General features: G+C 36.5%; 1 protein-coding gene across 2 annotated transcripts; it reads right to left on the bottom strand.

Annotated features, from left to right (window-relative positions):
- Positions 1-344: 344 nt before the first annotated feature.
- LOC111210995 lies at positions 345-8336 on the bottom strand. 2 transcript variants are annotated; one of them, XM_048750990.1, is made up of 2 exons: positions 7923-8336; positions 345-6327 (listed from the first exon to the last, which is right to left on the bottom strand). In XM_048750990.1, exon 2 carries the CDS (start codon positions 2551-2553, stop codon positions 1528-1530), a length of 1026 nt encoding a protein of 341 aa, XP_048606947.1. In that variant the 5' UTR covers positions 2554-6327; positions 7923-8336; the 3' UTR covers positions 345-1527. The 2 variants fall into 2 exon arrangements, with proteins under 2 accessions (XP_048606947.1, XP_048606946.1); XM_048750989.1 differs by having other exon boundaries at positions 7923-8306.
- Positions 8337-9585: the final 1249 nt, after the last annotated feature.

Below are 9585 nucleotides of genomic sequence, written 5' to 3'. Positions count from 1 at the left end.
AAGACGGCAACAGAACCCACCTACGGTTTGCCACTTCCAGATGAATTAGTATTGAGTTGCTTAGCCCGCGCCTCGAGATTGCACTACCCTATTCTCACACTCGTCTCCAAGACCTTTGGATCACTCACTGCTTCACCGGAGCTTTACCAGAATCGATCTCTCTTAAACCGCAGCGAGAAGTGTCTCTATGTGTGCTTACAGTTCCCTACTGAACCCAACCTTCGTTGGTTCACTCTCTGTCGGAAACCAGACAAAACCGTTAACAAGACAGAGTCATTAAGTGGTAATATTTTGGTTCCTGATTCGCTACTCTCCTCCCATAGAATTGTCCAATCTCGTAGCTGTTGATCATAAACTCTACGCCATCAACAAAGAAGATGACGTCACCTCCTGCTCGTCTAACGTATTCTTCCTCGACTGCCGAACGCACACGTGGGTGGTCGAAGGACTTGTTGATTCAGCGTCTGGTAGGAGTGTTTTCCTTACAAAGGACTTGGTAGAGTTTGGTAGTGCTTGTTTGATAGAGAAAATATACTATTGTTATGGATCTACTGGAGAGTTTCTTTGGTCTAACAATAGCGCCGAGGTAGATGGTTGGAAGAAAGTTGAAGGTTTGGAAGGACTGTCTAAGCTTGCCCGTTATAGCAATGTTAATTTGGTTGATTGTAGTGGTAAGATGGTGGTGTTTTGGGATAAGTATGTGCCTGCTGGGAATAAGGAGAAGATGATTTGGTGTGCTGAGATTTCTCTGGAAATGCGCAGCAGCGGTGAACAGGTTTGGGGGAAGGTCGAGTGGTTCGATGCTCTGCTTAAAGTACCCAAGTCTTACAAATTCGTGTATTCCATTGCTGCTACCGTTTGATTAACGACTCACGATGCGTGCGTTTGTCTTGTGTGTGAATATGATGTGTGCGTTTGTCTTGTGTTTTTAGGGGACAATGGTTCCCTTATAGACATATGTATTCACTAGCTTGCTTACTCTGTGTCTTTGAAAACACTTTTTGTTTGTGTTGATGTTGCATTAGTTGCTACGGTTCTCTTTACAACCATGCGAATAGTCCAAAGCCTATGAAACTTTTTATAAGAACTTTTTTTTTTTAATATTATTAACCTATTACAAGCCATGACCGTAGTCATACAGTGTTTTGACAAGTGATAACAAGAAAATGGAACATATGATGAACCAGAAACAATCAAAGATCGATCTTGGACTGACTTAAAATACTATGAAGGAGATACTTCTAGCCACGTCCACCTCGATCCACGACCTCGGTTTCCCCTTCCACGAACCGTTGACTGCAAATGCATCTCTTTAGCTTTTATGGATGGTTTAACCGGTCTCTCTCTGAGAATCCTCTTTCCTAAAGGTGTCAAATCATTCATCGGATCAATCTCTTTGTCTGAATCTGATGAGTCTTCTTCTTCCTCAAGAGTAATCAATGAGGCAAACTTGTTGGAACCAAGGTCGGCTCATCTATTCTACTACTTTCCCTCTGGACCATAGAGGTTGCATGAGCAATATGAGTGTCAATAACTGGTAAAATCTGGGCAGACTCCACAACTGGACTCAATGGTTTCTTTGATGTTGGTTAGTGCAGACTGAGCTGTTATGGAAACATACATGTCTTCAAGAACAGAGATTGTAGCTAGTGGTATGAGATTGTCAACTTTGGCAACAGTATTTGAATCAACCAAGTTGGATTCATTGTGTACATCCAGAAGAATGTCAGGAGATACAACAATCTCTGAAACTGGAACTAAAGTAGTGTTAGGTTGAGGAGATTCAAAGGCAGTGACAGAAGTGGTCGTAACCACATCACTAATGTTGGAGGCCATCTCAATATCCTTGGGAGCAGCAATATGGGACTCATCGACCTTTTGCAAGCAACGCTTGACCTTATGCCCAAGCTGACCACATCTACTACATTTCGAAGGCAACCAAGCATATTCTACATCAACCATGGAAATGAAACCATTTTCATCATTAGCAGCGATTTTTGAAGGAAATGCTTTGCTTAACTTTACCTCAACCAAAATCTTAGCTTCACCCATTAAAATGGGATCTAACCGGGGTTTGTGAGTTGCCATCGGAGCACATAAACCAGAAGCTATATGACTTATTCCAGGAATAGAGTAGAAGATGTTAGGAATTTTCTTCAAAGTTACCCACACCGGAACAGTTTTGATCTCCGGGATAGCTAAAGATGCTTCCGGTTTCCATGGAGCAACAAACATTAAGCAGTCATCAACATGCCAAAGCCCTCTTTGAAGAACCCACATTCTAGTCGATTCATCGGGAATATGGAACAAGTAATTAGATTCCCCAAGCTTCATTATAGTGATTCTACATTTCCTTCCCCATAACTTATTGAAAACTGCATAGATTAAACCACCAGGCGGAGGCAAGCATCTATAGAACTGAACCAAGATATATTCTTTTTGATTCTCTAATCCTTGTAAGAGAACATGCCTTGGTATATCTAACTTAGGAGTACCATCTTCCAGGTACTCAGGTTCTGTTGCTCGGTAAAGATTCCTAGAAGCAGGATTCATCTTTGCTGCCCATGGAAATCAAATAGCATCTTCTTTCCTGTTTAGCGAATTTTGAGCTTGTGCCACTGCTGGGAAAGATTTAGTGACTGAGGAGCCTTAAATATTTCCCCTCTCATTTGACCCTTCTGAGATTCCTGTACAGACGGCCAGAGTTCAATTTTTATAAGAACTTTATTTGTTAACCAAGTAAAATGATCAAAAAGAAATCAGTTACCGGTCCTACAATGTGATTCGGTTCAAATATACTAATAAGAATCATCATTTCAAAAAAGTATGTTGAGATTCCATATTTAATATTTATAGAAAAACAAAACTAATATATAAATTTTTGTGTCAATATCCCCTTTTGTAAGTTTATGTTGGAGGTCAATAAAACTTGCGAAGGTATGTGATTTTTCCGTACCGACTAATCTCTAGGGCCTGCCCATCAATGCCATCAAAATCATGTTTCTCGCAGTGAGAATTAGATATCTATTTCACCTGACTACACAAACAAACATATCTGAAATGATAGGGTTTCGAACCAGGAGTCCTTAACATCTTTCCAATCTCACCGTACCACTCGACCATATTTGTATTGTAGATTTTTCCTTTAGCTTCCGTCAGATCTGCTACGGTTTACATTCATTTTAAAATCGGAATTAATGAGAATTGTTGAACATTTTAGCACTAATGATATTATGATCAAGACAGTTACAATAAAACACGAAGTACAAGCCAATACACATATGAAAAGCCAGACTGTGGGTCATAAAATTCCAAATTACCAATCTTCAAAGATAATCGCCAGCGCCAGCTACATATAGGAATCGAGTGATTATCAACACCTGTGCATGGATTCCAATTTAAATCTTGTTTTTGGGAAGTTTTACCTTTAACCATTTAATTTTAAAAGTATATATAATTTAATAATATTATTTGTGAATTAAAATTTTAAAGACAATAATAGCATTAAGTTTTACAAAAACAATTTTTCTCTTTAGAAATAAAAACTAATATCTAATTATTACTATTAGTAAAAAATTACCATATTGAAATAAAAAACGATTTATCTTAACTATTTAATAAAATAACGATCCACTTTTAGTAAAAAAAAACGGCCAGGATCAACGAGTTATCCTTCAATAAAATTGACATATTCAAACTACGACAGCACAACAGTGTGTTGATATTTATATATCCTTCAGTTTTTCACTACTAAATAAGAGCCATGATTGTCAGTTAAAAATATAATAATAATAAGAGCCATGATTGTACACATTTCTGAATGATATGAAAAAAAACGATTTATTGTAACCACTTAATAAAACAATGTTCTACTCTCACTAAAATATCAAAGAAGTTAATAATTGCTCAAAATGATTTAGTAAGACAGCTTTATTTAACTGTCCAAACCCTTGAAATCCTAATATATATACACACATCCTCTCTTCATTTTACTTCACCACTCTCTAGAGCAACACTTCCATCTTAAGATTGCTCAATTTGAAGTATATCTTTGGAAAGATGGCTTCAAAAATCTCAGCCTCCCTTATCATTTTCCTCACATTCAACATTCTCTTTTTCACGCTAACTACTGCTTGTGGCGGTGGCTGCGGTTCTATTCCCAAACCTAAACCCAAGCCCACCCCAACTCCATATATCCTCCTCAAGAAGTTGCCCTAGAAAAACTCTCAAACTTGGAGTTTGTGCCAAAATCCTCAAGGATCTTCTCAAAATCGAATTGGGCACGCCACCAGTTAAGCCTTGTTGTTCACTCCTTAGAGCACCTCCATCCATAAGAACTTGGGTTCTTTAGATTAATTTAAGAGTTAAAAAGGTGATTTAACAGGTTAAGAACTTTGGTTAGTGCTAATTAATATTTAGATCTCCATTGGGAGAACCTCATAGGGGTTCTTATTTTTTTTTTTTTTAATTAGAATGATTTAAATAAAAACATACATAAAAGTTTTAATAAAAATGACATAAAAGCATATTACAAATACAAATACAAATCGTAAATGAAAAAAAACCGATTAGTTGAAATCTTGATTTGTTCCAAATTTTTGCCATATATGCTCAACCAAATCGGCTTTCAACTGTTGATGTATTTTATTATCACGAACTCGATTCCGAATGCTCATCATATTGCCGAGATTTGAAGGCATATCAGTAGAATACGTGAAATACACTTGTGAACTTCGGTTTGATTCCGGTTGTGCAAAAACTGATACATCAAACTGAGTGTACCCATCTCGTTCGTCTTCTACGATCATATTGTGTAGATTGATACATGCTCTCATTATCTTTCCAATTTTTATTTTATCCCACAAAAGAGCGGGATTTTTGACTATGGCAAATCGAGCTTGCAAGACCCCAAAAGCATGCTCGACATCTTTACGTACATCCTCTTGATGTGTAGCGAATAAGGATGCTTTCGGACCTTGCGGAAGTGGAATAGATTGGACAAAAGCAGCCCATTTTGGATATATATCATCTGTGAGATAGTAAGCCAAATGGTACTCGTGTCCGTTGACACTGTAATTAACTTTTGGAGCTCGACCTTGTAAGATATCATCAAAAACCGGTGATCGATCAAGAACATTGATATCGTTTAATGTACCTGGAGGTCCGAGAAACGCATGCCATATCCAGAGATCTTGTGAAGCTACAGCCTCTAAAACAATGGTTGGCTTTCCTGATCCACGTGTATATTGACCTTTCCATGCGGTCGGACAATTCTTCCACTCCCAATGCATACAATCAATGCTCCCTATCATCCCGGGAAATCCGCGTATCTCTCCAATATTGAGTAGTCGTTGAAGATCTTCTGGCGTGGGTCTTCTTAGATACTCATCTCCAAATAGATTTATGATTGCTTCAACAAAATGTTCTAAGCATAAAAGCGCGGTGGTCTCACCAAGTCGGAGGTATTCGTCGACTGCATCAGCTGGGCAACGATATGCCATCATACGAATTGATGTAGTTGCCTTTTGTAACAGAGAGTGACCGAACCTTCCAGTAGCATCTCTTCTTTGTTGAAAGTATGAGATTTCAGCGGATAGTCGATCAACAATACGCATGAACAAGGGCTTGTTCATTCGAAACCGGCGTCGAAACATGTGAGAAGGATATGTTGCATCTTCACTAAAATAATCGTTCCATAACTGCATGTGTCCTTGTTCTCGTTGTCTTTCAATGTAGGCTCGTTTCTTTTTTGACCTTGATGGTTCTTGGCGATTTTCGTGATGAATGAGGAGCTTTTCGAATTGTTGATCGAAAATTTGATCGAATTTTTCATCTATTTCATCATCGAAATTAGTAGAAGAAGAAGATGCCATTAAAAGGATTTGATTATTTGGAAAGAAATGTGAAAAGGATTTGATTATTTAGAAACAAAGAAATGTGAAACGGATTTGATTATTTGGAAAGAAATGTGAAAAGGATTTGATAAGAAAGAAGGTAGATGTTCGAAAATAAGAAGGAAGCTATGCGATTGTGTTGGAAATAAGGAAGAAGGTAGATGTTGGAAAATAAGAAAGAAGGTAGATCGAAAGAAGCTATGCGATTGTGTTTCAACAATTTATAAAGAAACATATACATAAAGGTACAACTCATAATGGTGATTGTTGTGTCACCAGATACAACTCATAAAGATACAACACAAGGTCACGAGATACAACTCATAATACAATAACAATTTTTTCTTTATTACTACAACATGTCTTGTTGTGTCACGAGAACTCCAATACACAAGGTTACTGTCTTGTTGTGTCACGAGATATACCACACCACCTGCAATAAAGCCAAAAACACAACAGAAACATCAACAAGACAAAGACACAACAGAAACAGCAACAAGACAATAACAAGTGAGCTTCATTACTAGAGTTTCAAGGACTGAAAGCATTACATAGTGATCACACGAGACAACAAACTTGAGACCCGACTCGATACCAAACTAGAAACCAAACTAGAAACCAAACTACAGACCCGACTCGAGACCAAACTAACTTGTCAACTAGACTCGAAATTAAGTTGCAATACTAACTTGACAACATGTCAGTTATTAGTTTATTCTTCAAAGCGATTTCAAGCTCACTTAGAGGCTCTGACTTGGCAATTAAGCTATCAAGCAATTTTTGCTTGTTAAGCTTCTCCTTCAAGACAAAGTCATTTTGCCTTATCTCCCACATGGTCTGAAGCTCCACTGCCTCTTCCGAAGTCTTTCCCTTGCTTTTTCCTTTGGCCTTAGCTGCTTTTACACCAATCGGCCGAGCCATAGCTTCATCTTCTCCAAGGCAACCTTGCACAGAGGTCGATGATTGTGCAGTCTGGTCATCCAGCTTTCTTCTTTTGGAGCTTACCTTGTCTTTGGTTGAACAAGCACCACACCATTTTTGATCATGGCTAAGCTCCAACCAGGCATGCTCGAGTGTAAATTTTAGCTTGTAGTCATTGAAGAATATCTCATGCGCCATCTTCAAAACATCATCCTCATTCATCCCACTGGATTTAGCTTTAGTTGCAGCTTCATAACACCCAACAAACTTACATACACCCTCGTTGATCTTCCCCCACCTTTGTTTACAGTACTTGGCTCCCTCTTTTGCAAAGCAGAAAGCTTTGGGCTTGATGCAACATAGGATGCAATCTGTTTCCGAAATGCGATTGCCTTCTGCTCATTCGCCACCACGGGATCCTTGGAGGTGTTCAACCAAGCACTGATGAGAATGAGATCTTCAGTTGGTGACCACTTCCTCCTTTCTTTACGGTTAGAGACGACGTGTTTTTCGTTTGCATCGTCAGCCCATTGTGTACCGAAGACAGAGGCATCTGATGAAGAGAGTTCTATACTAGGAATGACAAAGGAGAAAGAGGTGTTTGGTTGTTGACTGTTTAAGAGGTTTTGAAAACTACCAGCTTGACTAAATGGATCCATAGCGAAGAAGAAGTACATATGAATTACAGAGGAAGAAGGAGATACGAAGAAGGATGTCTTACAGAAGAAGGAGATACGAAGAAGAAGGAGAAGGAGATAAGAAGTTGTATCTTCTTATCAAAGGAGAAGGAGATACAGAGGAAGAAGGAGATACAGAGGAAAAAGAGATACAGAGGAAGAAGGAGATACGAAGAAGAAGGAGATACAGAGGAAGAAGGAGTTGTTCGGTTTTAAATGCAACGTTAAGCTTGAGTTTAGTAGGTGTTAGTTATAAATGGCAATCAATATATCTACCTAAAACTAAAACAACCAAGACAGACAATGTATTTACCTAAAACTAAACCAACCCACAAACGAAAGTTCATTTACCTAAAAATAAACCAATCAATGCTCGGTTCTTTCAACTCAACTAACAAGTACAATGATATTAAAAGGATTGTATATTTACCTCTTCCCAACTGAAATGACAGACGGCTGCATTGATGATGCAACTTCAATGCTACCATCTACACCCAAACTCTCCAGGACAGGAGCTGGAACACCTTCCCCTTCATGAGCTTTCCAACAGAAGATGCTATGTCCCGATGTAGTTATGTCCTCAAAGTCAAAGAAGAACAACATATCAATTTTGATAAATAATCAACAAACCTATGGCAAGAGAACGAGACAAAGAGTTATCATTATGGATAAACAGAGAGACTTTGGTAATTAATCAACTTTTGTTTCTTATCAGAGAGTTATAATTATGGATAAATAGAGAGACTTTGATAATTAAACAGAGAGAACGAGACAAAGAGTTATCATTTTTGATTTTTTAGTCCGGATATTCGGATCCATAAGTTTTACTAATAACTATTTCAAAATAGTAATATCTATATATAAAAACTAATTTTATTTATTATATTTTCATTTTTATAATAGTATATATAAATTTTATGTAAATTATTGTTAATATTTTATATATATTAGTATTATTATTTTTATATATTTTAAGGATCTAGATCGGAATCCGGATATCCGCCGGATATTACAATTTTTAGAAAGATATCCGACGCCTGGATATCCGAGAACCCCGGATCCGGATAAGGATAGTACAATTATGGATCTGGATCCGGATATCTTAAAATTGCTCGGATACCCGATCCGTCTCACGCCTAGTAATGATATTATGATCAGGACAGCTACAATAAAACAAGAAGTATAAGCCAATACACATATGAAAACCCAGACTGTGTGGTCATAAACTTCCAAATTACCAATCTACAAACACAATTGCCAGACGCCAGCTACAATACGAGTGATTATTCTACACATGTGCAGGGATTCCAATTTAAATCTAGTTTTTTTTTTGAACTAAAAGAAAAACAGTTAGGCCACAAGGAATTCCAATTTGTTTACTAAATCTAGTTTTTGGCAAGCAAGTTTAACTGTGACACAAAATACCGTTTTACCTTTAACCATTTAATATTAATATATATATTATTTGGGAAGTCAAATTTTTTTAAAAAAAATATTAGCATTAATTTTTTACAAAATAAAATAATTTTTTTTAAAAAATAAAAAGCTATAATATCTATTTATTACCAGGAAAAATTTTTTGTTTACCACTTTCATGGTACCACTTTTCATATTTACCAGTACCACCACTAAAGGAACATTTTCAAAAATATATTCTTCATTAAGTGGCAAAAGACTCTTACACACTTGTTATCTATATATATATATAATAAATCATTATTTAAATAAATAAATAAATAAATTATGTTTTCGAATTATACTTTTTCAAATTTGAACTTTTTTATAATTTTTTTTTTTAATTTTTTTTCAAAATTTTGTTTTTTTTTTCAAAATTTTGTTTTTTTTTTCAAAATTTCTTTTTGAAAATCGAAAATTATGTTTGAAACTATTTTTTATTTTTTTAAAAAAATTTTAAGTATTTATTTATATATTTATTAGAATCCTAAATTTCACATTCCAAAAACCCTAACCCACCCCTCAACTCTAAACCCCAAGCCTAGATTAGTTAAAGGGGTATAAGTGTCTTTTACCATTCATTAAAAGTGATGGTGAAAGTGATTAGTGTAAACATGAAAAGTGGTACTATGAATGTG

The sequence above is a fragment of the Brassica napus genome, chromosome C3, assembly GCF_020379485.1.
Source record: "Brassica napus cultivar Da-Ae chromosome C3, Da-Ae, whole genome shotgun sequence".
Classification (NCBI taxonomy): domain Eukaryota; kingdom Viridiplantae; phylum Streptophyta; class Magnoliopsida; order Brassicales; family Brassicaceae; genus Brassica; species Brassica napus.
The sequence above is the reverse complement of the archived record's forward strand: the minus strand, read 5'-3'. Positions and strand labels throughout refer to the sequence as shown.

Bases quoted from the DNA above. Each gene is read 5' to 3' on its own strand.
- LOC111210995 (XM_048750989.1), bottom strand. From the start codon at position 5,873: ATGGCATCTTCTTCTTCTACTAATTTCGATGATGAAATAGATGAAAAA.